Source organism: Anguilla anguilla, chromosome 6, assembly GCF_013347855.1.
Source record: "Anguilla anguilla isolate fAngAng1 chromosome 6, fAngAng1.pri, whole genome shotgun sequence".
NCBI classification, from domain to species: domain Eukaryota; kingdom Metazoa; phylum Chordata; class Actinopteri; order Anguilliformes; family Anguillidae; genus Anguilla; species Anguilla anguilla.
Genome location: NC_049206.1, coordinates 4,441,169 through 4,460,480, shown reverse-complemented (window position 1 = coordinate 4,460,480; position 19,312 = coordinate 4,441,169). Strand labels below are relative to the sequence as shown.

The 19,312-nt window shown below is 50.4% G+C and overlaps 1 protein-coding gene across 1 annotated transcript in view; it reads right to left on the bottom strand.

Moving 5' to 3' along the window:
* Window positions 1–277: 277 nt before the first annotated feature.
* plpp2a (phospholipid phosphatase 2a) overlaps window positions 278–19,312 on the bottom strand; it is a 29,118-nt gene continuing 10,083 nt past the window's right edge. Inside the window, exons 3-7 of the mRNA XM_035423048.1 lie at window positions 7,977–8,128; window positions 5,447–5,709; window positions 3,068–3,125; window positions 1,127–1,303; window positions 278–748 (exon numbers count right to left, since the gene is read on the bottom strand). Of these exons, the coding sequence (XP_035278939.1) occupies window positions 575–748; window positions 1,127–1,303; window positions 3,068–3,125; window positions 5,447–5,709; window positions 7,977–8,128 (824 nt within the window). The 3' untranslated portion in view covers window positions 278–574. The remainder of the gene's footprint in view (window positions 749–1,126; window positions 1,304–3,067; window positions 3,126–5,446; window positions 5,710–7,976; window positions 8,129–19,312) is intronic.

Here is a 19,312-nt window from a genome sequence, read left to right as displayed (position 1 = left end):
AGCCAAAAAAACAAAAAATAACACAACAATCATTTCAAAAGGCTTAATAAAAATAAGAATATAAATGCTGAAACCAACAACAATATGGATGCTTTGATTATAGAGATAATGCAGTGGCCCCACACACACACACACACACACGCACACACGCATACACACACACACACATACGCATACACACACACACGCACACACGCACACACGCATACACACACACACACACATACGCATACACACACACACACACAAACACACACACATACGCATACACACACACACGCACACATGCATACACACACACACGCACACGCACACATGCATACACACACACACACACACACACACACAGGTAAAGTCCTGTTTTTTTGGGAAGGCGTCTGCGTCAGACATGGCAGTCGCGTGTCTTTTAGAGAGTTGTAAAAGGGGGCGGAGTCTCTCCGTCAGTCCAGTGGTTTGTTCCCCGAGTGGTTCGCTGCGGGTGGGGAGGAAGGGGCGGGGCAAAGGCGAAGGGGCGGGGCGGGGCGTGGTCTTGGGCGGGTTTTCAGAGGTACAGTCCCTCTGCGGCAGGGGGGCCTCACACGGGCCCTGGGGGGTAGCTGAAATGGTTGTGGCGCTCGCTGTCCGCAATCTGCACACTGGGCTTGCGCTCCAAGGTTTGGCCATCCAGGGCCACCGTCTCAGCTGTGGACGGGCAGGGGCAGGGGCAGTGGGGGGGCCGCTCCTTGAAGAAGTCTGACACGTAGCGCACCTGGGGGGGGGGTTGGGCACAGGTGAGGAGGATGACAGCTGCAAGCTCTGCCTCTCCAGATCATCTAATAACACAGCATCAACTATGGGGTGCAATGCATTTCTACCAAACCTTACGGGCTGGCTTATGGGTTAATAAAAATAAATGGTTAAAAAAGTGCTTATAAACAACTAATAAAGCTAACAAGCTTCAATAAAGGCTTAATAATGGGTTAATAAACAGTCAACAGAGTTGATAATGGCTAAAAAGGGTTTATAAACAACAAATAAAACAGATAAGAGTTAATAAATGGGTAATAAATGGCTAATAAGAATTAAGGGGTTAATAAAGCTCACTCACAGTGAGGATGGAGTTTAGGGGTTAATAAAAGTCACTCACATTGAGGACGGCGATGAGCGCCCCCTGCAGGAGGCCCACCAGGACGTCGCTCCAGTGGTGCTTGTAGTCGGAGACGCGGGTGTACCCCACGTACACGGCGAACGCCACCAGGAAGAACTGGATTGTGGGTCTCAGGAGCCGCGCCCATTTCCCCGCCATCCTGGCGTGGACGTAGAGCTGCGGAGAGAGAGAGAGAGAGAGAGAGAGAGAGAGCGGGGCGGGGCGGGGCGGGGGGGATGTCTGTCATCATACCTGTACACTTTAGTGGTACCTTTAATAGTTATTGCAGCCTTACGGGTCTTTCTTACACACACACGCATGCACACACACACGCACACACACACACCAGCAGGCACGCACACACAAATACACACACACGTACACACACACACGCATGCACACACACACCAGCAGGCACGCACACACAAATACACACACACGTACACACACACACGCATGCACACACACACGCACACACACACACACCAGCAGGCACGCACACACAAATACACACACACGTACACACACACACGCACACACACGCAAATACACACAAGCCCAAACAAAAAAAAAAAAGAAGTTCAATAACGCAGGTAAATATGCTATGGTGACCCGCCCTTCATTATTACACCTTCTGTAAAGACTGTAAACCTGCGTCTTCTGCAGGTCTGTCTGCTAGCTACCGCACGCAGCTGAGCTGCGCAGTCAGTGTGCCAGAGGAGCACGCTCGAATACAACAAGAACTCGGCGACAAGAATGAGTCTTTCTGAAGGGGCCGTCACAGCCCAAGAAAACAGAACTCACTCTGTGTAACTCAAATCCCCGCGTTCGGTCGGGAGAGTCATTTTTACCCTGTAAATAACCCAACACCACACACAGGCATACGGGCCATGCTGCCCGGACAGACCACAGGTACGCAAACACCACTGGCAGCCGATGGATTGACTGGAACATGCGGAAGATGCTAAATTAGATGCTAATTGTGCATGCACACAGTCATGCTTATGTGCACGCCTGCAAACTCACACACACACGCAAAAACACACACACACACACACACACACACACTCACACGTGCCCGTACACACAAATGCATATGCACATACATGTGCATGAAAATGCCAACTCACCCCCCCCCCCCGCCACCTCTCTCAATGGCACTTCTGTGCACAGATATAGACCATGTGAACAGGTCAGAGGCCCCCTTATGGAGCCAAATGGAGCTGAACTTCAGGCCCCCGCCCCAGCGTGTTTTCCCTGGGGGGGGGGGGGGGGGGTCCAGTACAGTGTGAGTCCTGGGGGACTTCAGTCTCTGTACAAACAGCCCTTCTGTACTGATCCACTTTGAGATCATCCCCCTTCAGTCTCAGATTGAAATGCATAATTCCACATTTCAGCGGCACACAGGACTGCGGCGACACGCAGAAAACCCAGCAGAAGCTGCGACAGCAGGATCAGGATTCCTCCAATCCTGGTCCTGCAGGGTCTGCTGGTGCTCACGTTCAACCAATCAACAACCAGCAACCAACTGAACATTCTAATGCTGATGTAACAATCACTGCTGGTGACTGAAAGCAATGGAGTTCCAGAACACTGACTTAGAACTTTGAAAAACATTCCAAAAGACCTGCTCTTCAAATGGTTAACTGATAGAATTAAGTGCTGAGTCACAATGAAAACCTTCAGTCCCTCTGGCTCTACTGGACCAGGGTTGGGGGAAACTCTGCTACAGACCACAGAATCGGGGTGATCTGGGTTTTTTTTGGGGTATCTGAGTTATGCCTCTCCCTTGGCTTGCTGTCCTAACCCCCCTCTACACTGGTCACCAATTTGCACCGCTGCCTGCTGCATCCGTGCGAGGGGAACTTTGTCATGACGATGCAGTAGCCACGGCAACAACAAGCGAGGTTTTTCACAGGGTCGGTCATCACGGGCACTCACCGCCAGGAACAGCATGCAGTACATCCCAAAGGAGGAGTGGCCAGAGTAGAAAGACAACCTGGGGGGGAAGGGGGGAGAGAAAGACACACAAAGAGAGAGAGAGGGAGAAAGAGATGGGGGGGGGGAGGGATAGACAGAGAGGGAGGGCGGGAGAAAGGGAGGGAGGGAGAGAAAGAGAGGGAGAGAGAGTTTACACTTTCACTATTTAATTTAATTATATCTGAACTCCAATAATATAATTACAGAAGTATTAACTACTGTTCATGTTTTACTTCCACTGTTACACACCTTTTTTTCTTGCATCTTTCCTGCTTGCTTTGGAAATACGTTCTATATGCATTTCACACCAATAAAGCTCACTGAATCGAGAGACAGAGAACCCTGTTAAAATAACTACATGCCCACACAAACGTCCGGGCGAGGGACAGAGACGACGCCAAGCCGTCGCAACTCGCCGCGTTGAGCACATACACCTGCACGTGGTGTTCAGTGCCACAGAAGATGCACATACACCTGCACGTGGTGTTCAGTGCCACAGAAGATGCACATAGACCTGCACATGGTGCTCAGAGCCACAGCAGATGCACATACACCTGCACGTGGTGCTCAGAGCCACAGAAGATGCGAGCGTGGGATTAAGGGCGTGGCGCGTTAAGTATAAAAAAACGGCTTTGAGGATTTTTCCTGTTTGATGTGGCGTCGGTAGGGCCCAGGATAAAGGCTCGGGAGTTCAGTGCTAGGTGAGCCAAGTCCCAGTTTATACAGGTGTGTGGCATCTGAGGCAGAACAAGGGGCAGAGACTCAGGCTGCCCGGACTGACGTTCAGCAGAAGTTCAATCCAACTTTATTTTTACGGAGTGATTTAAAATGCTTTACAGAAACAGGGAAATGATGGAAAAGGAGGCAAGTATGAAACCCCAAAAATCAGCTTTTTTTCTAAACCTGGTCCACACAACAAATTTAAATAAAAATAAATGAATTTGATTTGTACTTGATATTCATCTTCAACTCAGATTTCTCTTTCTCTTCTCCTCATTTTCATTGGCCAATCACGCGTGTGTGTGTGTTCGTGTGTGTGTGCGTGTGCGTGTGTGTGTGTGTGTGTGGGTGTGTATGTGCACACAAAGAGAAAAAAAGGTTAAAAAAGACAAGCATGTGTTCACCTCCACAGGAAGTGCTGCCAGCTGCTCGACGTGGGCGGGGGCAGAGGGAGGGGCGTGTCGTCGGGGTGAGGGGTGGGGGGTGGGGGGTAAGGGTGTGTAACACTCAGAGTGCGTCCCGTGGGTGTGAGCAGCAGAGGGGGGGGGGGGGGGGGGGGGGGGGGGCTGCATGCCTTACCCTGCGAGAAATGATTTTATTTTTTTGCTGAGTCAAAAAGAAAAAAGAAAGGAAAATCTCACGCTGTGTGCTGCACCCCCCGCTCAGCTGGGTTTTATTTCGGGCGCCCCACCTGCTGGCTGCTACCCTCCCAGGGCGGGGATGCATCCAGAGAGCCTGGAACGGCCCGAGGACCCACCCCCCTGCCCCCGCCCTCCCTCCCTCCCTCCCCCAAATCCACATGCGCCTCTTGATTCCGGTACGGGGCGAGCGAAGCAGGCGCTAATGAACAGCTGGGGGGAACAGACGGATTTGGGGTTTACTGGGAGGCTACAAATCACACACATCTGAGGAACGCCAAGGGCAGCGTAAGCGACTGGCTCATGTGATGTAAAAATAATGTGTGTGTGTGTGTGTGTGTGTGTGTATGTGTGTGTGTGTGTGTGTGTGTGTGTGAGTGTGTGCGCGGGTGTGTGTGTGTGTGTGTGTGTGTGTGTGTGTGTGTGTGTGAGTGTGTGTGTGTGTGTGTGTGTGTGTGAGTGTGTGCGCGGGTGTGTGTGTGTGTGTGTGTGTGTGTGTGGGGGGGTGGGTGGAGGGTGTGGTTGTGCTGTGTAGGATCACGATGCGTGTGTTAGTCCATCGCTAGCTTGTGAAATGGGCGAGCCAGCGTGCACGCGTGTATGTGTGGGACTACGCATGGCGACTGAAATATAACAAAAAATAAATAAAAAGGAGGAGGGGGGGAAAAAAACAAGAAGGAAGCAAGCACCCAGACTGTCAGTCGAAGAGGAAGCAAAGCTGTCAATCAAAGTTGGGATGAATCCTGGGTAAATTCCAGCCTATCCAGGAAATAAACTGACATCTGATTTAGTCGTAGAAAAATGTATTTTCCCATTAATGAACTGCACCGGAAAAAAATGTTTTTCCTGCAATACACACCCTGCCCCCCCGCCCATCAACATGGGACAGTTCGCTGAAAACTCCTCCGACCAGCAGGGGGAGCCAAATTTCGAATCCAAATCCACCACCAGCAGCGTCCCCGCCCCCGGGGGGCTCGCGTACCTGGACTCGGTCACGTTGTGCGAGTTGCCGGTGCAGCTGATGTTTAGCATGTAGCCGTTGCAGACTTTGGGGGCGCAGACGGCTATGAAGTTGGGGCGCGGGCGGCCGATGGTGAACTTGGCCAGGTCCGTCAGCGATTGGCTGACCACCGCGCCGAACAGGAAGGTCCCCACCACCTTGTAGAGCGCCGCCACGTACTGGTTGAAGTTGGAGTTGGAGTGCAGCTTTTTGCTGTAGACCAGGTAGGCCTCACCGGAGGTTATCTGACCACATCACACAGGAGGACCATTAGGGACAGACACACACACACACACACACCCACACACACACACACACACCCCCGCGCACACACATACACACACACACACACACACACACACACACACACACACACGCACACATGCACACACTCGCACACACACACACACGCACGCACACACACACACACACTCACACAGACACACAGACACACAGACACACACTTACTCACTCCCACACACACACACAAAATTCCAACCGGAGACCACAGAACTCACACAGAGGAAGTGCATAAAGTAACAAAAATAATAATACACACAGGAAGTCCATAAATACTGAGGGGGGGAAAAAGGAAAAAGGACAGGAAGTACAAACAAAACAAGTTTACAGAAAAGGCTTACGCACAAAGTTAGTGACGCTTCGATAAGATGCGTAAAAGAGAGATGGCATTAACGGTAGCAGCGCACAGAAAGGAGAGCCAGTTCCCTCCGAGAGGGGAAACTTCTTTTCCAGCGATTACTGCAGGAAGATGGCGTCATTATGAAGAGGGGAAATTCCACTCCTGCGATGTTTGTCTGCCTAAACTTGCTAAAATGCGTCTCTCTGTATTTCGGGCATGTGGACGTATGCCAAAATTAACCGGCTCATTGCAAGACTGCGGCTGCAGATCTGCTTGTGAGAATGATTTAAATGGGGCCGCATTCAGATATTTCGGTGGTCCGTGTCATTCAGCTGTCCCACACAGAGCTTAATTAAATGTAAGAGCACATAATATACGTGATTACAGAGTGCTCTCATCTCAACGTTCTAATGCTGACGCCACAAGCACTGCTGGTGACTGAAAGCAACAACGTTCTAGAACACTGAATTTGTTTACAAAAACATTCCAAAAGAAAACCCCTCACTTCTAAGGGTCAGTGAAATCTCACATTTTTTGATTGGACTTGCACACACAATAAAAGGCAGACTGCGTGACTGTCCGGGCTCCGTTTCCGTGGTAATTGTCTTTCTGCACAGGATACGGAGTTCATCGCCAGCATTACTAACCCAGGGATTGGGCCAATTCAGTCAGAGTTACTGCTGATTTTCTTTTTTAACTTTTCAAGAAGCTCTTTTTAACTTTGGCCTCTGTATATTCTTAGCACGATGATTTACGTTTCTAAATTTGATTGAGTCCTCAAAATAACCGCTTGAGAATCTTTTTACCCAAACAAACACTCTTTTTGGGAATAAGAGGCCATTTTTCCAGTTGTCTGCTCTCTATTGTTATAATTTAATAACTGAATGCATACAGCCCCAAAACAGATGTGTATGTGTGAGTGTGTGAGAGAGAGAGAAAGAGAGTGTGTGTGTGAGAGAGAGAGAGAGAGAGAGTGTGTGTGTGTGAGAGAGAGAGAAAGAGAGGGAAAGAGAGTGTGTGTGTGTGTGAGAGAGAGAAAGAGAGTGTGTGTGTGTGAGAGAGAGAGAGAGAGAGAGAAAGAGAGGGAAAGAGAGTGTGTGTGTGTGTGAGAGAGAGAGAGAGAGAGAGAGAAAGAGAGTGTGTGTGTGAGAGAGAGAGAGAGAGTGTGTGTGTGTGAGAGAGAGAGAAAGAGAGGGAAAGAGAGTGTGTGTGTGTGTGAGAGAGAGAAAGAGAGTGTGTGTGTGTGAGAGAGAGAGAGAGAGAGAGAAAGAGAGGGAAAGAGAGTGTGTGTGTGTGTGAGAGAGAGAGAGAGAGAGAGAGAAAGAGAGGGAAAGAGAGTGTGTGTGTGTGTGAGAGAAAGAGAGAAAGAGAGGGAAAGAGAGTGTGTGTGTGTGAGAGAGAGAGAGAAAGAGTGTGTGTTTGTAATGAAAGAAGAAATCTTCCAGAGAGGGAAACAGTGACTGTGTGTGTGCGTGTGCATGAGTGAGTGAGAGAGAGCGATAGACACAAGAGATAGAGAGAAAGAGAGAGAGAAATAGAGAGATAGATGGGAGGAGACTCACTATGATGATGATGAGACAGAGAGAGAGAGAGAGAGAGAGAGAGAGAGATGGGAGGAAACTCGCTATGATCACAGAGAGAGAGAGAGACAGCAGGAGACTCACTATGATGACAGAGAGAGAGAAAGAGAGAGAGAGACAGCAGGAGACTCACTATGATGACAGAGAGAGAGAGAGAGAGAGAGACCGCAGGAGACTCACTATGATGACGGAGAGAGAGAGAGAGAGAGAGAGAGAGAGACAGCAGGAGACTCACTATGATGACGGAGAGAGAGAGAAAGAGAGAGAGAGAGAGAGATAGGAGGAGACTCACTATGACGACGGAGAAGGAGATGGTGACGGCGGCCATGGTGGCGTGGGTGATGGTGTCGCGCTTGTAGGGGTAGCGGATGCTCTCATCGTTGCAGTAAATGCCCCTCTGATAGGGCTTGAAGAGGGCGGTCAGGATGAGCGAGGGCAGGGCGGCTGGGGGGGGGGGAGGGGGGGGGGAGAGGGGATGGAGAAAGAGGGGGGAGAGGGAGAGGGGACAGAGAGAGACAGAAGTTCATCACAAACTTGCAGCCAAATTATTCAGACCAGACGTTAATAAATCCGGCCATCAGGCAACCCTAGAACAAAGATGGCAAAGTGTGCAAAGATTCGTAAAACACAGTAAAAAAAAAAACCCGGGTGAAAAGTTCAGAGCAGGTACGGCAGCAAGAAGAAAAAAACAAAACAAAATGGCCGCACGGACGAGGTCAGAAAACACGACGCCTCGCTTTCGGCACTTCCTGTTCGCACGGAATCTCAGAAGACGAAATGGGGGGGGGGGGAATATGAGCCCAAGTGTGAATCCGACTATCACACGAAAAACTGGTCGGTCCAGGGAGGGGCAAGCATTAATAAGCCATACGACAGAATCTGAGATATGAAATAGGAATACACGCAGGGAACAGGATTCAGGCCATTCAAAAGGCACCAGGTGCGTATGTACCTGTCTTTTGCTGTGACTAAACTGAATTGTATATGGCAGATGGTGATCTCCATTTTTTATTTTTTTTTAAATAGTCAGAGTGCCCCCCCCCCCGCATCCCCCCTCTCCCCGCACAGACACAAACAGCCTTGCCTCCGAGCGCTCCTCGACACTGTAACAAAGGGAAAGGCCAGGGTCAGCGCAGGGGAACAGCCACAGGTCAGGCAGGTTTTTTAAAAAATACAATGTTGTCGCCGGGCGGAACAATGGGTCCCCCCCTCTCTCTCCCCTCTCAAACCACGGCGCCAAAGCCTTTTCTTTCCCAGAGAACTTGTGACCGTCGTTTTTTTGGAAAAAAGGTTTCTCTTGTTCCTCAGTGCCGTGAGCGGGGGGGGGGTTAAGGAAGGCCATTCCGGTTTTCGTTGTAAGACTGGCCACTTTGAAACGACAAACAGGCGTTGGGACTGCCAAAGTACACAAGCGGTGGGAAAAAACAGACTGAGAGAAACAGACTGAAAAACAGACGCTCGCTAAAACTCCGCTGGTGCACCTGGACAAATTCCCATAAAAAAAATGCTCTCTACATCTGGCCAGCTAATCATCTTCCTGTAAACCGATTGGCTAGCGAGTCAGTTCCTTGCAATCCTATCTGATTGGCTTGCCATGGCCATTCCTTGCCATGCCCACTCTTTGCTCTTTGATCCCCCAGGTCAGTGCGAAACAGGACTGAGTTGACAGCTGGCCTGGTTAATCTGGTTCAATAATTAATAATTTATCTTTTTTTCCCCCCATTATCTATACCCCAGCCTGCATTGGGCGAGAGGCAGAAATACACCCAGGACAGGTCGCCAATCTATCGCAGGACACACACACACGCGCACACACACACACACACACACACCGTTCACTCACACACTCTATGGGCCTATGGGCAACTTGGAGTCTCCAATTAGCCGACCTGCATCTCTTTGGACTGTAGGAGGAAACCGGAGTACCTGGAGGAAATCCACCGTGCCACCCACTAATTATTTTTTTCGATAAATACTTAAGCAGAGGAAAAGCAGAGAAAATGCAAAGGAGCACCCGACTGGAATCACCAGCGGGCAGCTCTGACTGACATTATGTGTCTAAACTGCTACCACATGTCCATGCTAGCCACTGCTAACACATCTCTGCACTGTACACCAGCACACTGTGCTCAGTACTGGGTACACTGTGTCCAGTACAGGTCACACGTCTCAACACAGTGTCCAGTACAGTATACACTGTGTTCAGTACACTACACTCAGTACAGGTCACACATCTCAACACTGTGTTCAGTACAGTATACACTGTGTTCAGTACACTACACTCAGTACAGGTCACACATCTCAACACTGTGTTCAGTACAGTATACACTGTGTTCAGTACACTACACTCAGTACAGGTCACACATCTCAACACTGTGTTCAGTACACTACACTCAGTACAGGTCACATATCTCAACACAGTGTTCAGTACAGTATACACCGTGTTCAGTACACTACACTACACACTGCGCTCAGTACAGGTCACACATCTCAACACCGTGATCAAAACAGGTCACGTGTCCCTCTCTCTCACACACTCACGCACAGCTCGGCTGCCCACCCCAGTGTCTGAGATAAGCCCAACTCTGCTGTGAGCGCGTACCCATAATCCCCTGCGACTGCGGCCTGGCGTGGACACCACATACGCTCAGATAAGGGGGGCACGGCCCCCCCCTAGGGACCCCCCCCACTATCGGTCCTCTGCAGCAGCCGTCCAATGCTCCATATCTGCCCCGAGCAGCCCCAGCGCCCCCCGCCCCCCAACCCCCACCCCGCCCCCCTCTGTCCCGCAGGGCTGTCCCAAACCACCTGTGACTCTGTGAACACACGGAGGGGCTTGGGGTGCCAGTTTAGGACAGCGTGCACCCCTGTTTGTCAGGGCTAATACAGCACGTTCTTTCAGCCGCCATTACACACACAGCCAAACGCCCCGCCCGAAAAAAAATGTGGAATCAAGGATTTCTGAAGATTTCAGAAACAGGGCGGCACATTTCCCCTCGGGGAAACGAGCGACGAGGGCGTGTCCTCAGCGGGGTTTAAAAATAGCCCCCAAAGGGCCGCGGGGGGGACGGAAAAATGGTTTCACAAAAAAAAAAAAAAAAAAAATATCCCACGCCCAACCTGCTCGTGGTTCGATTCTGAAGCACCAAAAAAAAAAAAAGAAGAAGTAACTGCGGAAATTCTTGTTACACCCGGTGAACACGTTCATAACATAACCTGACATAACATCACATCGAGAACAGGCCATTCAGCCCGACAGTGCTCGCCATTTTCCCACCTCAGTTAGCGCTCTGATTACCCACAGAACAGATCAAAGAATCGACACGGAATTGAGTCATGTGACCTCAGCCACACAGGTCATGTGACACGGTTCCACTCTCAATTCCATTCAGACGCTGCACCTCAAATCCAAGCTGTGGACTTCGTCAGGGTAATATTTCCCGTAGTTATGACAACTGCTGCAGATACGGCCCACATATGGCCAAGTGGTTAAGGAAACTGTACTCAGAACCCACATAATGTTGCAGGTTCAAGTCCCAGGAGGGGGAAATATTGTTGGTCCCACAGGTACTCAACCTGAAAAACGTCATGGAAACCATTTCCATCTGCAGAAAAAAAAACAACAAAAAAAAAAACGAGTGAGCGTACTCTGCGGAATCCTGGATAAGGATTCTTTATCAAAGTAACACAAAAATATATATTTATTAAAGAAAACTAATCATTTTCAGCGGAACCGCCCCCTTCCGCCAACACATATTTCGGCTCTTCGGCATGCCGATCTTTCCGATGTGTGCCCCCCCCCCACCCCCCGCCTTTCCCGTTCAGGCTAGACGTGTCAACCTTTCCCCCCCACCCCCCGACTGGTTCCCGGGCAGCTCTGTCCCTTCCTCCCACACCACCGGTGGTGAAGTGAAACAAGGTATCAGACGGCATCTGACACCAGAGAAAAACAAAATGGCGCTCAATCAAAAATAAATAAATAAATAAATAAAATAAAAAAATGCCCAGAGGAGGGGTATGACGAGGAGAAAGCATAACATACAGCGGGTAAAAATATGGATTTCAGAGCACGGAATTCTCTTCATCTCCGTTACGAACCCAGAGTTCATGACTTGGTTCCAGGCTAAGCTCCAAGCTGTCTGCCAGAGAGAGCCAGAGAGAGAGTGAGAGTGGGTGAAAAGGCAAAAAGAGAGATAGAGAAAGAGAGAGAGCGTCTTGGACTCCAAGGCCAAATGAAAATATCTGTATTTTTGCACATCAGGGGGGATTTTTGGTGGTGTGGATATTAGAAGACATTAAGCCAATTTAATAGTCACTTTCAGGAGCTAAATGCCCTTAAATGCCATTTATTAATAATAATAATAATAATAATAATTATTATTATTATTATTATTATTATAATAATAGCCCTGTCTGGGTCTTTTTGTGTGGAGTTTGCATGTCCTCTCCGTGTCCACATGGGTTTCCTCCAGGTACTCCAGTCCAAAGACATGCAGGTAGGCTAACTGGAGACTAATTGGAGTGGTGAGTGAATGGTGTGTGCGCCCTGCGATATACTTTGATTAATAAATAATAATTTGAGGTGCGTCATTGTGCTCCAAATACAAGCTTTAACGACACCACAGTGCTTCTGGTGTGGTCCCACCGCGTCCCAGCATGCACCTGGCAAAGAAACCTGACGGTCGGGCCAATGAAAACAAGGGTCGCCGCGGAGAGAGAGAGAAGCTCATAAAAGCCCTGGGAACCAGGGCCTGTGTTCAGAGTGCATCTCAGAGTACGAGAGCACTGATCTCAGATCAGACTTCCGTACCCGTATCCTGGCCTGGTGCATTACGGGACCGACAGGCAAAGCTGATCCCAGATCAGCTCTCCGCTTCCAAGAGGCTTTGTGAACGCAGGGCCACAAGGAATTTTTCTTTTATTAGTATAATTATTATTATTATTTTATTTTATGGGCTCGTCAGCAAAAAAGGAGCTAAAAGTCAGACTTGTGATGCAGTGGTGGCAAAAACACTGATGTTAAAGTTGACAACAGAGATGCTAGCATAAAGTAAACGTATGTGTAAAGTTGGTGGCAGAGAGGCTAGTGTAAAGTAAATTCTCATGTAAAGTTGGTGACAGAGAGGCTAGTGTAAAATAAACACTTGTGTAAAGTTGGTGACAGAGAGGCTAGTGTAAAGTAAACTCATGTAAAGTTGGTGACAGAGAGGCTAGTGTAAAGTAAACACTCGTGTAAAGTTGGTGTGTGAGCGCGTGTGAGAGAGAGGGTAAGGGAAGAGAGAGAGAGGTAGATGAAAATAAGAGTGAAAGAAAGAGACAGAAGAAAAATGAGAAAGGGGGATAGAAGAGAGAGAAAACAAAGTAAGGGGGGAGGGAGAGAGAGAGTGTCTATCGCGGAGGGAGAGAGAGTGTGTGTGTCCATCTCTGGTTTCTTTCCCCAGCACTTTAAAGAAAGAGAAACATTTTGATAAGGGCAGAGGGGGTTTTGTTTGTGAAAAGCCTCTCTTGGGTGAACATGGGAAAAGCCAGCCTGTGGGAGGGGGGGTGAAGGGGGAGAGGGGGAGGGGGGCGGGGAGGTGGGGGCATGTGTGTATTGGTTTACAGCCCGCAGAGGAACCGAAGGAACTGACACAAAACAAACAGGAGGCTGGGTGAAGAATCGGGTTTCCAAACCCACCCCCCCCCCCAACACCCGCCCCTCTCCCCCCCCCTTACGCCCCTCTTCCCGGCTGGGACAGATTCACACTGTTTTATTTGCGTTCGACGCAGGGACAGAGGCTCCAGGAGGCCGATGGCTTTTTTTTACGCCTCCCTCTTTCAAATCGGACTCTGGGCCAAGACGTTTCAAGTTCTCCCATGACCTGTCCTTCTCGTTTTCTCCCCCTTTCAACCCCCTTCATCCCACCCTCCACCTCTCTCTCTCTCTCTCTCTCACAACCGGTCTGTTCCTCCCTTTCTTCCTCAGACTCAATACCTCCATAACTCTTCTTCTCCTCTCGTTTAGTAAACTTTGACTCATTCTTGAAGATAGAACTTCTAGATGGACAATGTGCTCTTTTTGAATTGTTCTCACGCCACCATAACTCAAAATACAGGCCTATTTTTCTTCAACATTCACAAACAAGGGTTAACAAAACCTTTTATGGTTTTAAAGTACATCTAAAACTACTTTTTAGCTCTTGCAAACTGCTATCCCTTGTGTCAAGAGCTCGTCAGAGCTAAAAGATAGATTTAGATATTAAAAAAAAAAAAACCTTTAAGAAGTCTCAAGAGGTTATGTTTTCATAGTCTTAAACTCGCCTTTGCTACACCCCCGCCCGCCCCCCCCCCTTCAGACACCCACCACCACACCAAGAGATCAATTCCACAGGAAACACTGGTATGTATTTTGAGGAGTAGGCACCGGCACGTATTTTGGTCCAATTAGAACACTGGTTAACACTATGGTATTTCTATAATATCTGAAGCGTCGCTACCTACCGTTTCGTTGTCTCTATGCAACATTCTAAAATGATTTCGTCACATCGCGAATCTTTGGCCTGAACTACAGTGCTGAACACACACACACCTACAGACAGACACACACACACAGACACACACACACACACACACACACACACACACATGCACACCCACACACACACACCGACACACACACATGCACACCCACACACTCGCAGGCACACACCCACACACCTGCGCACATACGCACACACACACACTGCAACTTCATCAGGCCTTCATAAAAAGCCTGTTTGAGGTTTAAATGGGATGGCTGTGTCAGACGGCCTGCAGGGAGAACTCAGACCAAAGTTCGGAGGCCCTTCACGTGACCTCGAGCCCCACAGAATCTTCCAGAAAACGGGCAAAGCCGCAGACGCCAAACACAGTCGGGCAGACGAGCCCCAGGAGTCACAGGCAAGCAGCCGGTTCCTGGTCCTGCACAGCTGGCTTCCCCTGGAGTTTCCTCCGCTTATCCCCTCAATTACCCACAATGCCTCGCTACGTGTTTTAAGAAGCCCCGCCCGATCTTACAGTCAACACTGAGGCCCACACACACACACACACACCTGCCACCCACCTACTGCACAGCTCACACAAAGACCACTGCTCACACGGGGTGGGGAGGGGGGGGGGGGGGTTAGGGTTAGGGTTGGGGGGGGGGCTTCTATACGTGCTTCTGCAAGAGCATGAAGGAGTGTGTGAGGGAGCCACACTGCGTGTGTGTGTGTGTGTGTGTGTGTGTGTGTTGTGAGTGAGGTAGAGAGAGAGAGAGATGGTAGATGGTAAGAGAGTGAAAGACTGAGGAAAAAAGAGAAAGGAGAAAATAAAAGAAAGGGACAGGGAGGGAAAGAATGAGAGAAAGAGAGAGAGGGGGGAGAAAGGGACACACAGAGGAACAAACTGCAAGAGAAAGATAAAAAGAAAGGGGGAGAGAGACAGCAAGGAGAGAGGTTAATAAAATAAAAAAAGCAAGCTTATTATTCTTGGAGAGGGACAGGATTAAGGCCATCTTTCGACACCCCCAAGACAAACAGCACTGGGTGAGCGTAGCCAATGGCAGACCGGGCGACCCACAATGCACCCTGCTTCCCAGCGCGGACAGGCTGGCTCTCGCACCGGAATGCGAGGAGAATGGAGCGCGGCTCCCCGGGGGCTCCTTCCCCCCTTCGTTCCCAGACAGACGGACGGACAGACGGACGGATTGTTGGAACGGCCCGGCGGCTCGAGGTCGAACCGAGGCGACGGAACACAATGGCCGACATATTTTACGAACTATTTCGGATTTTTTTTTCTTTTTTTTTTTTCTGTTTCTGATTTTTCTCCCCCCCCCCCCGTATTTTGAGCTGCAGACGTCTCCCAGTAACCCTGGCGACGTGAGGACGAAACTTTTAGGGCACCAGACAGAGGACGACGTCCAGCTGGTGAACCCGTAGCGCAAGGGGGTCCTCGATCTTAACCCAAAAAGGGCCGGTCTGGGTGCACTGCAGGCTCTTGTTTCAAACCGAGCAGTAACAACACCCGATTCTACTGATCAAGGTCCTTGGCAAAGACCCCAGTGGTTGATTCGTAGAATCAGTGTGCAACTGGACGGAACAAAAGCCTGCACCCACACCGGCCCTTTCAGGCCAAGGCTGAGGACCCCCGATGCAGCTCATGGACACTCCAATCTGGCCCTCCAGGCCAGCAGTGCTGCTGCTTCTCTCTTCTACCTGATTTAATTGAGAGATTAATGCCACCGACTGGCCAGAGATCTAACTCAGCCTGGTGTCCCAGGTTAAACTCGGTCCTGATCGAAGGGGAAGAACGAAAACCAGCAGCACTCCTGGCCCCAACGGCCAGATTAGAGTATCCTTGATATAGATGAAGTTGTGTTTATTGTGTTGGAGACAAGCATGGAAAATAACCTTATACTAAGGTGAACTTGACACTACACCTGATGAATAATGTTCTGCGACACGCTTGTGTTCCCGTGATTGGCCGTCTAATTAAAGCTCCCCGCGTCATTTGTCAGGAACATTTGGTCAGTCTCGTCATTGGCACGGGGATCACTTTGCTTCCCCCTGTTCGGAATTTGGGATTGACCAACTGCCCGACCGACCACCCGCTCATCCCTCCAGCACCTGTCCTACCAACTGCAGGGTCCACCAGCTGTGTGTGTGGGGGGGGGGGGGGGGGGGTGCACTAGGGGTCACACGTTCACATTTAAATGGGATCGTGTATCCCATCCTGGACGAGCCCCTGTTCCGGGTCTTAATGAGAGGTTCTGTAAATGAGAGCCCATGGCGTGGTTTGGCCGGGACGTTTCGGTCTTGCACTTTAATTTCCTTCAGAATAGGGTTATATTCCCCTGAGCTCTGTGATTGGATATGCGATTAAATATGCTATTAGAATGTTCTTAGCTGAGCATTCTAACGCTGATGTCACAATCACCACTGGGGAGAGAAAGCGACAGAGTTCTAGAACACTGACTTAGAACTCTGAAAAAAACAAAATGGCCATGAATTTCTGGTGCTGATAATGCTCATAAATGGGCAGGTAATGCCGAGGTTGGGCATTCTGTAGGACACCGTAGGACACCGTAGGGCCTTCCCGGGATTTTGTTGTTTACCTTTCCACAGAATCCAGCTCAGACCTTCGGAAACATAGCGTGTGGGGACTCTACAGCCAATCAGCAGCCTGAATTAAAAACGCAAGCGTCTGACACGCACAGAAGAGCAGCAGACAGCCCCGACCCTCCAGCCCAGCTGGCACCCCGGCGACATCACACTGAGGTGACGGGTGACCGTGCGTGGGACAGGCCCAAAAACGCCGGCGTGGAACGGGGCGACGTGAGCAGGCGACCGTCCCCGTCTCACGAAACACAATGGGGCGATGACTCAGCCGTGCCACCGCCCCCCACCCCCGCCCTTCAAGCGGCGACGGGTGCGGCCCAGAACTCCGGGACAATAGAAAAAAGGCACCAGATGCCACCGGACCACCCGACACCCTGGACCCCGGCCTATCGAGGCGCCGCACAGCCATGGAGGACCGGTTCAGCTCCCGCTGGCCCAAAGACAGCCACTGGCACTGGACTCAGACCCGCCCAGCGAGGGGGACAAGGCGTTTTGGGGAAGAGCGCTTGAAAACGCCCATTAATACTAATGCGTTTTACTGATCTGCCATTATTTTTAAAATACAACTTTAAGCCTCCTTGAGCAAGGAGTGGAGAGGAATCAGTGGCTGGGAAATGGAGAGGGTGATGCACTCCTGAAGAGAGATGTGTGTGAGTGGGTGTGGGTGTGTGTGTGTGTGTGTGTGTGTGTGTGTGTGTGTGCCTGTGGGTGAGTGTGTGCGTGCCTGTGGGTGCCTGTGTGTGCGTGCGTGTGTGTGCCTGTGGGTGTATGTGGGTGCCTGTGGGTGTGTGTGTGCTATGTCTGTGTGTGTGCGTATGTGCATGTGCGTGTGTGTGTTTGTGTGTGGGTGGGTGTGTATGCATGGGTGTGTGAGTGAGGGAGTGTGTGTGTGTGTGTGTGTGTGTGTGTGGGTGGGTGTGTATACATGGCTGTGTGAGTGAGGGAGTGTGTGTGTGTGTGTGTGTGTGTGTGTGTGTGTGTGTGTGTGTGTGTCCTGACTCAGTGTGCTGTGCAGAGAGCTCACACAGTGTGAGTAATGTGGAAGGTATTTGCTGAGCGTACAAACTTCTGCCTTCAGATCTGCCATCCAAATTCACACAGGAACTCTCCCTACTTCTCCCCCTGCTCCTCTCCTTCGCTCTCTCCTTCGCTCTCTAGTTCCCCCTCTCCCTCTCTTTCCCTCTCCTTCACTCACTATCTCTCTCTCTCTCTCTCTCTCTGCCTGTGGTTAGTTTTTTTCTCTCTCTCTGTATGTTGTTTGTCTATTATTTTATTTTGAAGTACAGTAAATTCTGTGTTTGAACAATGTCCCAATAAAAGGGTTTTTTAAATCTCAAATCTTGCTCTCCCCCCTCTCCCTCTCCCCCTCCCTCTCCCCCTCTTCCCCTCTCTCTCTCCCTCCCTCCCTCCCCCCTCTCTCTCCCCCTCTCCTTCTCTCTCTCCCCTTCTCCTCCTCTCTCCCTCTCTCTCTCACTCTCTCTCCCTCTCCACTCTCTCTCCCCCTCTCCTTCTCTCCTTCTCTCTCCATCTCCCCTCTCTCTTCCCCCTCCCTCCCCCTCTCCCCCCTTCCTCTCTCTCTTCCCCCTCCCTCTCCCCCTCTCTCTCCCTCTCTCTCCCCCTCTCCCTCCCTCCCTCTCTCCCTCCCCCTCTCTCTCCCTCTCTCTCCCCCTCTCTCTCCCTCTCTCTCTCCTCCCCCTCTCTCTCCCTCTCCCCCCCCTCTCTCTCTCTCTCCCACCCTCTCCCCCCCTCCCTCTCTCTCTCCTCTCCCTCTCTCTCCCTCTCCCCCCCTCTCTCTCCCTCCACTCAGTCTCTCATCACACCGCTGTTACGCTTCAGTAGCTGAGCCCAAGTGTAAGACGAGCAGAGAGCCGCACAGACAGAGGAGCAGTCAGCAGAAACGCAGCAGAAATTAAATTAGCATTTTAGCCGTTTAGCTCAGAGAAGCAGAGTCTGGGGAGGAGAGAGAGAGAGAGGGAAATGAGACAGAAACTGAGTAAAAACAGAAGGGGATGGAAAGAAAGAAATAAAGAAAGATTAATTTCAAAGTAGCAGAGAGAGAGAGAGAGAGAAAAAGCGAGAGAGAGGGTGAAAGAGGGAGAGAGAGAAAGTGTGAGAGAGTGAGAGTCTAATTCACAGTCATAGTCTAATTCATTGTATATAGTTGCATGTTGTAACCACTGCTTTGGCAACACAAGTGCCTGTAATTGTCATACCAATAAAGTTGGTCATGCACTTTGAAATTGAAATTGAAATTGAACAGATAGATCCTGACTCACAGGGTCTGACTCACAGCCATTCAGATTGTCTGACACGCTGACCTGGCCAATGGCTGAAGGGGGCGGGCCTTAACCGGATCCCGCCAGCCCGCAGAGAGCGCCGTGCCGCGCCGCGCCACGGGGCGCTAATGCGCTAGCAAACGGGGAAGTGATGTCACTGCGGCCCTTTGAGACAAACAGGCCCCCACGCAAACACCAAACCTCAAACTGATGGACTCTGGGGGGGGCGGGGAGGA